This window comes from Excalfactoria chinensis, chromosome 1 (genome assembly GCF_039878825.1).
Source record: "Excalfactoria chinensis isolate bCotChi1 chromosome 1, bCotChi1.hap2, whole genome shotgun sequence".
Lineage (NCBI taxonomy): Eukaryota > Metazoa > Chordata > Aves > Galliformes > Phasianidae > Excalfactoria > Excalfactoria chinensis.
In genome coordinates, this window is record NC_092825.1 from 4,996,010 (window position 1) to 5,010,706 (window position 14,697).

At 39.3% G+C, this 14,697-nt stretch overlaps 1 protein-coding gene across 6 annotated transcripts in view; it reads left to right on the forward strand.

The window, feature by feature from the left end:
- Nucleotides 1-14,697, forward strand: part of CELF2 (CUGBP Elav-like family member 2) — a 545,978-nt gene that overhangs the window by 180,283 nt on the left and 350,998 nt on the right. For 2 of the 6 annotated variants that reach the window (XM_072354427.1, XM_072354434.1), the window contains exon 1: nt 2,524-3,117. The exons of 3 other annotated variants lie outside the window; for them this stretch is intronic. In XM_072354427.1, coding sequence (XP_072210528.1) covers nt 3,065-3,117 — 53 coding nt within the window. In that variant the 5' untranslated portion in view covers nt 2,524-3,064. Of the gene's footprint in view, nt 1-2,523; nt 3,118-14,697 lie in introns of those variants that run through there. One more of the 6 variants, XM_072354529.1, reaches the window with a different exon arrangement.

Genomic DNA, 14,697 nt, shown 5'->3' on the forward strand with positions numbered 1-14,697 from the left:
CAGGTAGAGGAAATTTTCAGAGCTGTAATAAATTTGCCTAAGTAATATTTCACAGATGTGCTGCCTTTTTCTTGGCAAACAGGCTAACGATCATAGAAAATGTCTTCACTTAAAGTATAAAATAAAAGCTTGGAAGACAAAGTCCTTAACCACAACAGAAAAAACAAACAAAACAAAACAAAAAAAAAACACATTTAGCTAAAAGATGAGAGGGAGTACAAGAGCACAAGAGTTAAAATAATCTTACAGTGGGTTTCTGTTTCTGTTTTATTTGTTTTCTCCTACTATAGCTACATGCTGTAAGAAATAAGTGAGGCTGTTTTGGAAAATCCATTGCCTGTCACAAGTTTTTCTGTGCTAAACTTAATCTTCCAGTTTTATTTTTAGAAAGGTTATAGTTGCTTTCTTCAATATGGTAGAAAGGCTGGCAAAATGCAGGCCAGGTCCTTCAAGATGGAGGCTTGGCCTTCCTTCCAGAGATGGTAACTTTATGATAAAAATAATTTTAAATAATGGTAAATAATTGCACATTAGAAAGCAAGAATCCTGTCCCCTACTTCATTGTTTTCATACAGGCACATTCATTGGAAGAAAATAAAGGAACGTTTTCCATGGGATAGCTTTGAAAAATATGTTTATATAAAGTATGAAACACACTTGCTAGAGAGAAAACTCTTAACATGGAAACAGATTATTGGATTTCTGAGTGAATAGCTAAGATACACAGCATCTCAATGAAGTAGAGCTCTGGCCAAGTTTTACAGTGTCCTGAAGTAGGGGGCAGGGACAAGATGTTTATCTTGGCCTTGTTTTTTCCATCTACATTATTCCTTGTGGTCCTCCACCATGTCTGCCTACTTTTTGAAGGCTACAGATGTAGGCGCATCCAGCCTTGGTGTCTCTCACCCTTGCAGCTCTTACCCCCTCCTGTCCAGCACAGAAACTGAAATAAATGTATCCCCAAGTAGGTGTAAATGGAGAGCAGCATTGTCCCCTTTACATCCTGATGTGCAACAGCATCTGGACAGGATGTGACAAGGATCTTAAAAAAATTTTAAAAAGCACAGATAGAGTACTATAACTAATCACATGCTTCCTGCCCTCAGGTAAGGATTAACCTGTGTAAAAGATGGCTTACAAACTTCTGGGAGGAAAGGAAGAAAGAAACACTGGTCAGTCTGGTTTTGTTGTGTTCCAAGATGACAATCAATGTTTCATCAGCTCCACAAAGAAACATATGACAATTGGCAATTGAATTTCATTTTCCATGACAAGTATGCAAGCCATTTACTGTAGGTAAATAAATATAGATCCCCAATGTGTCCAAAGGTTGATATAATCTTTATTTCTGAAGAAGTGCTCAGACCTGTACCAGGTGAGAATCACTCAGTGCCACAATGGTTTTAAGAGAGTGGTGGATCATCCGTCACCCCAGCTATCCCCACCCCCAGATCTGTACCTGCAGTCTCACCAGCAGCAGTCCCTGCTTTCCTTATCCTCACTGGAGACAAAGCAAAGGTGTTGCCTGGGAGGATGTAAAATCTAGATATCCGAACTTCAAGCCTATCTTGCTAAAATCTGTGGACAGGGCCCCATACTCCTATGTCCTGGCAGATAAAATGGTCACAAGGTGTTTTGGAACAGGGTCATCTTCTGTCAAGGGCAGACTGCTGCTCTGTACCATAGAGACACCAGCAATGGGAAGTTCTTGTGCCTACAGCAGCTGAGGTCACCCTGAAAGCAACACCTCAAATTCCATCTCATCAAAGGAGGTGATGGTGGAAGACTTAATGAATTGCTGCTTCATTTTTACATACATACCTGCTTTTAAGAACTTGTGGTCGGGAGGAACAAGGAGTATATGGTTACACTGTAAATAGCAAAGTGGAAGTATCTGTAGTTTGGGGTAGTTTGGTTCTGATTGTACAATTCAGAAGATACTATTCTGCTTTTACTTTTTTTCTTTTCTTTTCTTCTCCTCCCCCCCCCCCCCCTCCCCCCCCAGAACATTTAAAGGAAAAAATGCAGAAGTTTTCAAAAGCAAAGGAAACAATGTCAGAAAGTGTTACTAAAAAGAGGTAGGGGGAGGGGGGGAAGCAAATCATGTAGATTTTTCTAAATAAACAGACTCTGGCCGAGCAGTTACACAACTTTTCAGATCACCATAGTGATCTGGAGGACGCTTTACTATTTATTTTTTAAGTAGCAACAAAAAGAAGAAACGGATTTAATGGAATTACGCAGCCACCTTTTCCCCTTTCAGACACACTGATGTTATATCTGCCCTCGCATTATTATGCTTTTTATTATTCCACCATAATAGCAGTCTTGCCATAAATTAGAGTGCTTTCAGTCACAGCTTACAAGTCTATCAAGTCTATTAGATTTTAAAGAGAAAAGAGGGAGGGAGGAAAAGACGCTGCTGTATTCAAAGGGTTGTGAACAGCTTTTTCTGTGGAGGGAGGAGGGGTGTGTAAATTGGGGGTGAAGACAAGAGGAGGAGAGATGGGTGGTAGAGGAGTTGCATTCTGAAGTCCCTCCTTTAAAATAGTCAGAATAGGAAAAGGGAGACCCCCACCACTCTCCTGGAAATAATATAAGAGGGAAACCTCAGAGGTGGAAGAAATACCCAAAAGGAGATGACTGCAGCTTGCAGTAATCTGTAAATGATTGCTGGCAAAGACTGGAGGCTTCAAGCCTGAGCTGTGTTTGTTCCAAAAGAAAGCCAAGAAGGACGGTGTTAATAAAGAGAGATTTAACTGAGGGCTGTGCTTGGAATAAAGTGGGCTACAAAAAGGTCACATTTGATCAGTTGGAGCAGATTACAAGGGCTTTAAAAGGTAGTGGTGGAGAAATGAAACTGGGACTGTGAAGCAATATAGCACAAGATTGATTTTGGGGGTGGAGAGAAGCTGGGACAAGTGCTTATCAGCTCGAGAAGGAGGAAGAGCTGTGCTGGGTTTGTTGTCATTCCCACACTGAGTAGAGTCCTTGCTGCTGTTGTGCTTAGGCTTCCCTGCCATTTTCTTTTTTTATTATTATTTTTATTGCTATTATTTATACGATGGTGTCTATAATCTCTGACTTGGATCCTCTGAAAAGCTGGAAAGTTTTAAGGTAGGCCTATGTTTTCTTCATTTTTTTTTTTTTTTTTATTTGTTTGATTGTTTGTTTTTGTTTTTTTTGGTTCAGCCCTAAATTAACTGGAGCTTGAGTTATAATCGAAATGTGAGCCCCGGGCTTAAGTAAGAGAGGAGTTTCTGGTAATTAGAGCCCTTTTAAGATACAGCAAACCTTTAAGCAGATGTTTAGAGAGACTCGAGGGAGATTTTTAAGATATACTTCTCAGTGTTGCAGTGCAGTGAGGAAGCGTGGATTTTATTTTATTTTTTTCTTACTTTTTCTTTTCTTCCTTGTAATTTAAGGAGAGATTGCTCTGTAAATTCAACTTAATAGCAAAGGCTCACACCAGTTGAAACTGCTGCATGAACTCTCTGCTTTCTTTGCTGTGCTGTTGCAGCGGAATGGGTGGAAAACTTCAGAGCAGCAAAAAGCAGCATGAAAGGAGAGGGAAATGGTGTTGGGGGGTGTGGAGGAAAATGTTCTTTCTGTTCTTTAACTTTGTTGCTGGAATTTCCACTTTTCTTTATCTCATCAGATGAATGTATTTGATACTTAGAAGTTGTTACTGATTTTTCTTTCAGCAGTGCTGTTGGTTGTTTTTCTTTTTTAATGTGGATAGTGATTAATTCAAGTCACCAAAAGAGATAAATAACCAAAAGCACTGTTATTGCTTGCTCCAGATATTAAAAATGTAGTGTTAAGTGGCCGCATTCAATGCTGCTGTAACTGCACTGCTTTGCTGACTGAGTATCTTGACGTGTAAAAAAGTTTGCAGACGGTTTGCAGAAACTTCAGGGAAGCAGCTGGGGATGTAGTTGGTTAAATTAGAAAATAAGTTGAATACAAAGTTTGTTTCTCTTAACTGAGATGCAAAATGTGAAGCTACACCTAATAACTGTTTTGTGGTGCTTTTTGTTGTGTGCGTTTGTTTTTTTTAAGGGAATAACTGCAAAGATTTTGAGGGGGTTTATGAGTTGTAATTAATTTTTTTGTGATGCCGAAGTATAAGTGAGGGTCCTGCTATAGTGCTTTAAGTGGCTTCATGCACCACACACCTTGAGCTGAGCAGGACCTCAAAATCAAACCACGGCATCTACTTACAGGCTGAGTTTGTTTTCCCTTACATTCGCAGAGTGTTTAACTTCCTTTTTTCAGAAGTTAAATTTTCTCTGACCATCTTCTGAGCCTGTGCACAGCAGCGTGTGCGAGGATCCCTTATGCTCGTCTGTGCCATGTGAGAATTGGATGAGCAGTTCTACTACAAATTTGGCTTTTAATTTTGTTATTAAGACTGTCAGCACATAGTTTCTGTCAGTTTGATATCTGAAACCTCAGTATAGTGGTTGGCGTGCTGCAGTCAGAGGGGTCTGAGTGGCATCAGGGGAAGGGTGGTCACGTCAGGGTGATCCGCACTCAGAGTGACTCCTGTGAGTCATCCCCTGCAAGTGAATGCCAGGAAAGTGCTTTTGCAGAGCTCCATATGTGTTGTCTGCTGCGTGTGTGCTCCAGAAGAAGCTATTCTAGGAATTACTTTAAAAGTTTATCCCATTCGGAGACAACTTCTGTTTCCTCTGCTAGGGTAGTCAGGTGATAGCAGGTTTTATGCTGACAAGAGGGATGACACTGAGGACTGGAAAGCTGAAGTGATTTAAGGAAGAGAAACTACTGCTCTTTCAAGCAATCCTGTTTTCTTAAGAAAGTGATGTGTTTGTATGATTAGAGCAGACATGTCTCCCTCGTGCTCTTTTCCCTAAAGTGTGACTGAACAACTTTGTGTGTGAACCTGGAAATTAGAGGTGTACAGACAAATAGCAGGTCAAGGATGTGATTAAATCAATTTACACAGCACTAATTTATGTAGTTACTGTATATGATCATGGAAACAACTCTGTATGTAACTGTGGAATGCAGAGGGTTAAAAGCCCCTTTCAAAATCTAAAGGGTGGCTATGAGGAAGAAGGAGACAGACTCTTTAGCAAGGTCTGTTGTGATTAGACCAGGGGAAATGGTTTCAAACTAAAAGAGGGGAGATTTAGATTAGATACAAGGAAAAAGTTTCTTGCAGTAGGGGTAGTGAAGTTCTGGAACAAGTTGCCCAGAGAGGTGATGGATGTCCCATCCCTGGAGATATTCATTGTGAGGCTGGACAGGGCTCTGAGCAACTGGACCTAGCTGTAGGTGTTGATTACAAGGGGTTGGACCAGATGACCTTAGAGGGTCTCTTCCAACTCAAACAAGTCTACAACACCATGAAAATGAAGGAAGAGGCAGTGTGCATGTAAGTGAAATGATCGATAGTAAAAATAAATAAATAAAATAGTAATCAGCTGGAAGCCAACATAAAGGTCATGGTTTGAGATGCCAACTGTGAGACAATTCCACCTTTCCTTGTAAATCTTATTTCTTGCAGACCAGTTTCCATCTAGTTTAGCTTGATGTCTCTGAGTATACTACTTGTATCAAGGGAGAAGGCTGTTAATATTTATAATAAATAGAGGTGGCATGAAGTAATTCCTTTAGACCCAGAGTGTGGCAGCAAATATTGCAGTCACCTCAACAACAGTGTTCAATGGTGGCAAATTCTCAGTCTGGTTTTCCTTCTGCACACCTATTAATTTGTCCTGTGACTTGGTTACAGTTTGAGACCTGGTTAACTGGGGGAATCATAGAATCATGGAATGGCTTGAATTGGAAGGGACCTCACCCCACCGTGGGCTGATTGCCCCCCACCGTGGGCTGATTGCCCCCCACCAGCTCAGGCTGCCCATTGCCTCATCCAACCTGGCCATGAGCACCTCCAGGGATGGGATACCCACAGCTTCTCTGGGCAGCTGTGTCAGTGCCTTGCCATCCTCTCAGTGAAGAATTTTCCACTGATATCCAGTCTAAATCTCCTCTCTTTTAGTTTTAAAGCATTAACCCTCATGTTTTAAAACAAATACATGGCATGTATATAGTTATACCAGACACGCCTCTTCTGTTGTTTCTGACTGGGGTAGAATGGCAAGAAGTATAAATGCTTTCTGGAGATCATGGCAGCCACTAGATTCATGTTAGGGCTCTTAACACAGGTTAGTGTTCAAAGCAACAAAACCCACTTTGGAAAATATCTTTCTTGTCAGTGGTCTGAATATTAAAACTATTAGAAAATAAGTACACAAGAGCTTGGATTTTTTTTTTTCTTCTCCTTTTTCTCTTCAGATAAGCTCCCAGAATAACACCTCTGCTTTCACCTTAACACACTTCTGCCTGATCCTCCTTTGTCTCTCTATAGTGTGACTGGAGTTACTGTGGTGACTGTCAGGCACCTTGAGGCTGGGAGAGCTTGGCAAAACTTCAGGCCTTTTTAAAATATTTCAGGGCTATACCAGCAAATGGTCTGCACTCTAAGGTCAAAAATGCCATATAACTGACTCCAAAGGGATCTATAAGGTGGGGTCTAGTCCCACTAGCATGCAGAAGAGACAGAGACCATCTATACTGATGTTAGAGGTATCTCTACTCCATGCCCCAACCCCTCCCTTCACTTCTGTGACATCATCTTGGTCTGCATGGCATGGCATGGCTTTGGTTCCTGCTTTTGAAGCTGGAGCCTATGCTCTGAGAACAGAGCAGGAACCTTGCAAGGACAAGCACAAAATAAAATCTCTCCAGGCCACATCCCTGCTCTTGCTTCTGTCCCTTTAATTTGGCTCAGGCAAGGCTAAATACAATGCTATAAATCTCAAGTTACCTGCACAGAGAAAATCTTGCCCTCCTTTGCATTCCTCCCTGAAGAAGTATGTGGTGTTTCTGTGGCTTATTGCTTAAAATAAACAAAAATGTTGTTTTAAACTTGCCTTTGCAATCTCAAGGTGAGATCTGAAGAGCAGGAGTGAAGGAGCCAATCTTACTGTAATGCTCTCCATGCAGATTTCACCCAAATTTCTTCCAGTTTCACAAGTCCTGCTGAGCAAGTGGATACAGCTTGGCTAGTGGAATTGGGAATATGTCCTTATGTGGAGTAGATGACTCCAAATTTCCATTTCCCGCCATACCTATCAGCCCAACAGCCTGTAGATGGTTTGGCTTTTCAAGTATAAAAGTGCCTTCCCTGCTTAACAAGTCAGACCTGGAGGAGCAATTTCAGCCATCTTGTGTTGGTGTTATGAGTTTGCTGGGGAAAAAAGGTCCTTTCCCTTCCACCTGTGAAATTACTTGTGAAATTAAATAGGTTAGGTAGCTTCAAGGTACAGAGCTGGGGAAGTGGAGAAGAAGACGCATGCAATGGCTCAAATTCAATTACTGGCTCGGAACAACCTCAGAGAACTGTAGCATTGTGAATTCTGTTGCTGATTTGACTTCTGGCTTTCCATCTCAGCAAAACTACAGTGAGGCTTCCTCTGCTGAATTCTGTGTCAGAGAAGACTGCTTCAGTGCATGGATCTTTAACACCAAACTACTATTCAGAAAAGGAACAAAAAATGTTTTCACATGCTTTACTCCAAGGACCCAAACAATGTTGTCTCCACCCATTCCTCAAAAACAACTCTATAATAGAGTCCCAAAAGCTCGGTTCTGGGACATAATGCTGGACTCCATTACCATGATGAAATACAAATAATGGAATTTTAGACATCAGCGGATGTTTAAATTCCCTAATAATTGCCAAAATATGCTTGTTTAAAAAAGAAAAAAAAAAAAAAAAAAAAAGAAAAGAAAAAAAGAGTGTGTGATTTTTTTATATATATTTTTTTCATAACTAAAAGCACATTTTAGAAATAGTTTTTCAGTTAACAGCTCTGAAAATACAAGACTGCTCTGAAAGGAATGTTAATGAGGGTCAAATAAGCCCTGAGTCATCACACAAGTGAAAGTGAACAGGAAGATGGTGGTTGTGACTAAATTCTAATATATAAAATATGAACAGCAGAACATAGTCTGGGTTCCTCCACTTCCAGTCTGAACATGCAACTCTTCAGTGAATAATACTGGGATGAAAAAATAGGGCCAGCAAATTTGAAGTACAGGTTTTTAATAACTTTTCTAACTTTTGTGTTTTCTGTGTGCTTTGCAGAAGACAATACTGTCAGTTTTTCTTATTGCTTTTGGTTTGGTTTTTTAGGTTTTATTTTTGATTGTTTTGTTTTCTTTTTCTTAGAAAGGCAGGATACATGGAGTGATCGAAAAAGTAAAGATAATAGAAAATAGCAGATTAGGGTGTAACACTCTCCAGCATCATTGTTGATGACTGAGAAAGTCATCTAGTCCTTCTCTAAGCCTGTGCAGATTTATTCTTGCATCTTTATTTTCCTCTGATTAAAATTCAATATAGCTCTTTTCAGTAAGAGGTTATTCTCTACCATTTTACTAAAAACAATCCTCTTTTCATATTGAGCCTGTATACAAGCTCATTACATCTTGTTCATTTGGACATGAGTTGGTAAATCTTCCAGGTGCTTCATTGGGGATTTAACCATCCAATTCAAATGAATGCTCTTTTACAAAGAGGTTTACTTACAACTGCTGCTGTACTCCTTTGTCTAGTTGTTTAAAGTGACCTAACCCCTTACCCATGTAATATAAAATTACCAAAGCAGTAATGCAAGTGTTTAGCAAGAGTGTAAGATAGTAAATTTGCAGTCATACTCATCCTGACTATCAGGGAATTGCAGTTCAGGGACTTCTTATGTTAGCAGTGTTGTTTGTTGTTTTTTTTTTTTCCCTTGATGAATTATTCCTCATTGAATTCATCTGATTTTTTTGCAGTTTTAAATTTGAACCAACCAACCCACAGTACCTTGCAGCAAAGAAATTTTGTAGTTTGACCCACTGTTTGCATGTATGTTAACAAAGCAGTGTTGGAAGGGCTCTTTTTAGGTGCAATTTGTCTTGCTTCTATATGTTGGGACACGCAGCAGCTGTTTGAGGTGTTTTCATGGAGTTCTGAAATGGCTGAGGTTGGAAGCTACATCTGGGTTTACCTGGTCCAACATCTGTTCAAGCAAGGGCACACAGAGTGGGTTGCTGATATTCAGATGAATTTGGAGATCTCCAAAGAGGGAGAGACTCCACAACCTCTCTGGGCAAACTGTGCTGGTGCTCAGTTTCCTTCCTAAGACCTTGATATGTTGAATTCATTCTTCTTTCTTTCGAGGGCAGGAAGATTGTGTTGTTTCTGCATCTGTTGTACTCCAGAATTTAATTTCTGACTAGTGATTAGCAGTGCTCAGTTACAAGGATATACATATTATAAGATGTAGGGAAAAAATCAGGATCCTTCTCTCCTACACACATTATTTTGTTATATTTCTTTTCATCTACCATTTCATTGTATTCATCTTGCAAATCAATCAAAGTACAAACTACTTCTCTGCACCAATTTGTAACTAACTAAGCCACTGTGAATCTTAAGGTTTGTCTAGTTCTTTGTTTTGTGGATCTAAAATAAGGAAATTGCTCTGTAGAAAGGAAAGGTTGTGGAGAACTTACATTATGCTTCAAGAGATAAGGTTGTAATTCAAGCTTTCCCCAGACTTTGAGACAGTTAGGATGAGTTACTTAATCTCTGTGTGCCTCAGTTCCCACCAGTAAAATGGAGTTGTTAATACTTGTCTTATCTATAAACTTGTCATGGCATACGGCTCTATCCACAGAGAGCCCACGGCAATGAAGGTTCACTCTTTGGCTGGACGTTTTAGTGACTGCCCTCCTAAAAATAACTTCTGAATGAAACTAGAATTTAACTCTTTAGAGAAAAGTAATTCCAAGTCCTTGGAAGGTATTCCTGCCTTTGCTAGACAACTCCTTGGACAATCACTCAATTATCCCTATGTGCAACAGCTTTCTATTTTTCCAAGAAATTGTTAGGCTGAAGCTGGTGGAAGCATGGAATCTAGAAATGAATGCTTTGTCTGAGATTTACCCAATAGCAAATTACTTAGTTTTGTTGTTTTATTTGTTATTTTATTTGTTTTTCTGGTCTCATAAATGCCCATGCAAATAACTTGTCCTAGCTTCATTTCTTTCTCTCCTTAATTTTCATATTCTCCATCTCCCTACCCCGCCACCCCCCGCTTCACCCCATCAGTGGAAATGCACCTCTACTTACCTGTGGTTCATCACCTTCTTTCAGAGATACTCAGGCTACATGGCACTTTCCTGGCCTTTGGTAGGATAGATAGCCACTGCGTCCTGTGTCTGTGTCAGGTATAATTAAAGCAGCGAAACACTCTTAGTACTTCATTTTTCTAGTAGTTGTTCTTACAGCATTCTCTAAATAGCAGGCTTTGTTCTGTTCAACAGGGATTCAATAAAGAATAAGATGCTGTACCAAGCATGGACCAGAAGCAGGTGATACCAGGGATATTTGTAGTCTTTTTGCTGGATCTCTGCAAGAGCCAGAGGATTTTCTTTTGATTGACCTGAGCAGGAGCTGAATTTCTTGTGTGTAAGGAAAATGATCCAGCTGTTCCCTGTGGATGTTGTCTGATGGGTATCACCATCTCCCAGGGAAGCTGTTTAGACTTCAGGAGCAATATTATTTGTGGGAAAAAAAAAATGCTTCCTGGAACTAAAAATAAATAAACAGCCTCTTAGTGTAACCTAAATGTTAACATTTATTTGAATAGCTGGACCTGCTTATACTGATAGTACACCAATTTTCCTTAATTAAACAACAAAATTTTCATACGAATTGTGTTTTTATGTAACTTTTCTCTGATAGTTTTTCCTTGATTGTATGTATCCCTTTGCCTCATCATCAGTGGAACAGGTTCCTTAGTTTTTTTTATTCCTCATGATAAAGTCAATGCACCTACTGTGTAGAGCTGACAACTCATTACAGGGCACTTGCTTCCAAGCTCTTGTTAATGCACCACTGTGCTTACTGACCACTGTTAATCAGCAGATACTGATTTCTATGTATTTATTCGTTTAAAACTAATATTTAAATATTGAGATCTTCTAAAGGTAGAAATATTGAGAAGCTCAGCAATTATCATAATAACCATACTGTCTCTCTCTTCTGTTGAATGTGTAGATTTCAGATAGTTGGAAAAAAATCTATTGTGTAAGTTCTGCTAGATTATTTTAAAACATATTTCAAGCTAAATTGTCTTGCAGTTATTCTCTTAAAAAGCTTTATATTTGTACCAGTCGGAGAAGACTGGTAAAGTGGAAGATTCCAGGTGAACATGCCTGAACTGCAGGCAGAGTTTATCTTACAGCAGCAGATCAGTGCAGCCAGAACTTAGGTGGAACTGGAAGTTTTATCTATTAACACTCTTTTAAGCAGATTAAGGAAAAGTAAAGTAGGGAGATGTTAACTTTTTTCTTTAGTTTTAAGATCTTTAGTTTTAAATCGGGGTCTCTGTTTACAAGTCCCAAAGAAAATGATGATGTGAAAAGGCTATAGTTGAATCTTTTTAAAGCTGTGGATGTTGCAGTTCTGAAATATATGTGCATCTAAAGGTCTTTCTCCATACAAAACATATTGTAAATATACAAGGGAGTTAAAGTACAGTGGTCACTCTGACACTGCATCTCCTATTATTCTCATTCTGAAACAGGAGATATTGGCTGATCCATTGGAAAATCTCAAGCTGAACCTATCTGGGTCTGCAAATAGTAACTAAATTTACCTTCAGGCATTTTTAGAACGGATGTAACATCACTTCTCAACCTTTAGCACTGCAATAAATCTTTACTTGAAGAAATCAAGGGCTTAATGCATGTTAATGAAAGGTAGATTCTAATCCTTGGGAGATTTGCTTGGCTTTGCATGAGAGTCCCTTTGATAGGAAATGTGTGACCGATGTTATCGAGTTGATCATTAGACTCAGTAGAGCTGTTGGGCGTTTTTGCTAATTTGGTGGACATCCCTTCCATCACTCTGGTTTTAGGGAAGAATTTCAATCCCATCAGCTACAAGCACTTATGTGGCTGGTGGGTTTTCTTGTAGATCTTAGACTTGTTACTTCTTGGAAAAAAGTGGCCTGGCAAGACCTGTAGAATGCTGATGACCAGTTTTAAGTTTCATCTGGATGTGCCAAAATAAGGGATTTCTGTAGGCAGAGCCCTGGGAAAAATTATGGACTTGGAAAGGGGGTAAGGTATTAAAGGCCTCAAATAGGATGATGGGGAGAAAAGCATTTAAACACTGACGTAAACTTTCATTGATTCCAAGAGGAATTAATCAAGACAGTATTTTATGTGACTTGGATTTGGATTTCCAGCTGACATGAACTGACAGTGTTCCTTGGAGCAAGTTGTACTGGCTTAGATGATCTGTGCTGGGACCTGTGTGTTTTGGAGAAGACTTGACATCTTCTTCCATGGAAAATGTTTAGATCTAATGGGTGAAAAAATGTCTTGTTCAGAGCAGTTACTGTATGAATTACTTCCAGCCTGCTGATGACCAGATTTACTCTGTCTGAAGTCTAGACTCTGTAAGGCTCTTGGGAATAAGATTAACTTTGGCTTTAAATTTCTAGTTATTTTTTCCCTCTATTTAAAAGAAATAAATGACCTATCTCTTTGCTCTTTCAATCAGCATTCAAGTAAACTAATAAATTCAGCATAATCTTCTAACAAATCTGACCCTATAACATCCTAGTTTGCAATCAGGCTGTGTAAACCAACTATGTAAGCTGTACAGCCACTTTAAGTCACTGGGAAGTGGTGATAGGGGAAACCAAATTTGCTGCATCAGACTAAAATATCTCTGGTGCCCTTTAGAGCTAGTTGTGATTTTTGCAATTTTTTTTTTTTATTATTCCTGATAAAGAAGTTTGTATTTTTAACCCAGAGTAGTGAGGCTCCTCCACAGGGCTCTGGGACTGCTCTTGAACTGAGTTCAGATCTCCTAGTTGTTTGATGAATGTTCAAGCTACCTCTGTGGTCAGTAATTTGCTCTCTTTGCTGTGAAATTCTTAAAACCTCTGGTTAATGAGCGATCACGCTGTGTATACAGGCCTTACAGGTGCATCTCCAGAATCTAGTTACATGATTCCTCAAAACTGGCAACATCACTGTTTCATGTGTTCTCTTCAAGGTCTTTGCTTAAATCTTATGAAAAAAAATGCCAATGAGATATAAGAATCTAAAAGCAGTCTCTGTTCTCTCTGTTCTATGATTCTCCATGCCTACTATCTGGAGAAAAAAAAATACAGTTACTCTTTTACTAAGAGGTTCTATAACTTGAATATACATACTCTCCCTAGCAATATTTTCTATAATAAGCTACAAGAGCTGCTTCAAAATTAATTCAATTTTTTTGGCTCACCTCATCAGAAGCGGATGTTGGTGGTATGGCAGTAGAGTCTGAATCTTCCCACCCATATTCCCTTACGTTTTGTTGCCATGTGACAGATGGCAGCAGAAGGGTGGTCTGACAAAATGGTGTCTGACATGGAAGTGCATATGAGGTAAATGCGTATCACTGAATTCCTCCACAAAGAAAAATTGTCACCCACTGATACTTATCAATATTTGCTGCATGTTTATCGAGACTGAACAGTGGATCTGAGCATAGTGGTGATGACTGGTGAACAACAGTGATAACAACAACATGAAAGACAAGCCACATTCTGAATGGCCATGCACAGCTGTCACACCATGAAATACGGAGTGTCCTGATCAGCTCATCCATGTGAATCAGCTAATGGTGGCAACTAAGTTGAAGAAATAGTGTTTTGTAGCTGTGAATTTGCTCTATAAGGTATTTTATTGTGCTGCTGTAGCTTCCATGGAATTTAATAGGAGGCATTACTTCCAGAGCAAGGTACATCCACCCAGAATTTTCCCATTGTGGTGTGTCTGTGATGTGGTTATTACACTTCTACATCCTTTCTTCTTTCTCTGATGGATGGACATTGCATAACAACATACAAAAGAGCATCCAACAACAAAAAGAGGTAATTATTCATATGGTGACAAAATAGCAAACAGGATTTGACCCGCTACCAAAAACATTCATGTTGTTCATGTTGGTGTAACTGAACTGAGGCTGAACTGAAACGAGGAGAATGAGCAGAGATAAAGTTGCAGGTCCAATTCCAAGAGGCACAATTTTATCCTATTACAGGAAGATAAGACGTTACAGTTGCCAAAATTCTTTTTGGTGCATTTAGAAACATTTGCTGTATGGACATCATAGGAGAAAAGTCCCAAGCAAAGGCTTCACTTTGAATCTTCACAATGAATCAACATTGTAGTCGTTGTTTAAAAAATAAAACATCTTGAGATCAAAATGTGCCATAACGTACAGAAACATAGCTAGAGTACTGCATTAATCTGACTGTAGTAATCATTGCCTTGCTTTCCCATTGAACTCTCTGCAAGTTAATGCAGGCTTGTTTGGTTCTTATGTATTTGCAATTCAGGTTATGGATTAAATTTAAGCAGATATTATGAAAATGCATGCTGTAACAACAGGAAAACAAACAAACAAACAAGCTGCGGTGATGAAAATGAGCCATGTACACAGAGAACTTGTGATGTGGACATGTAAAAATGTTGGACTCCATGTTGCAACATCGCAAAACATGACAATTTGGGATGCAAAATGAGTTCTGCTTTCCCCCCCCCTCCCTC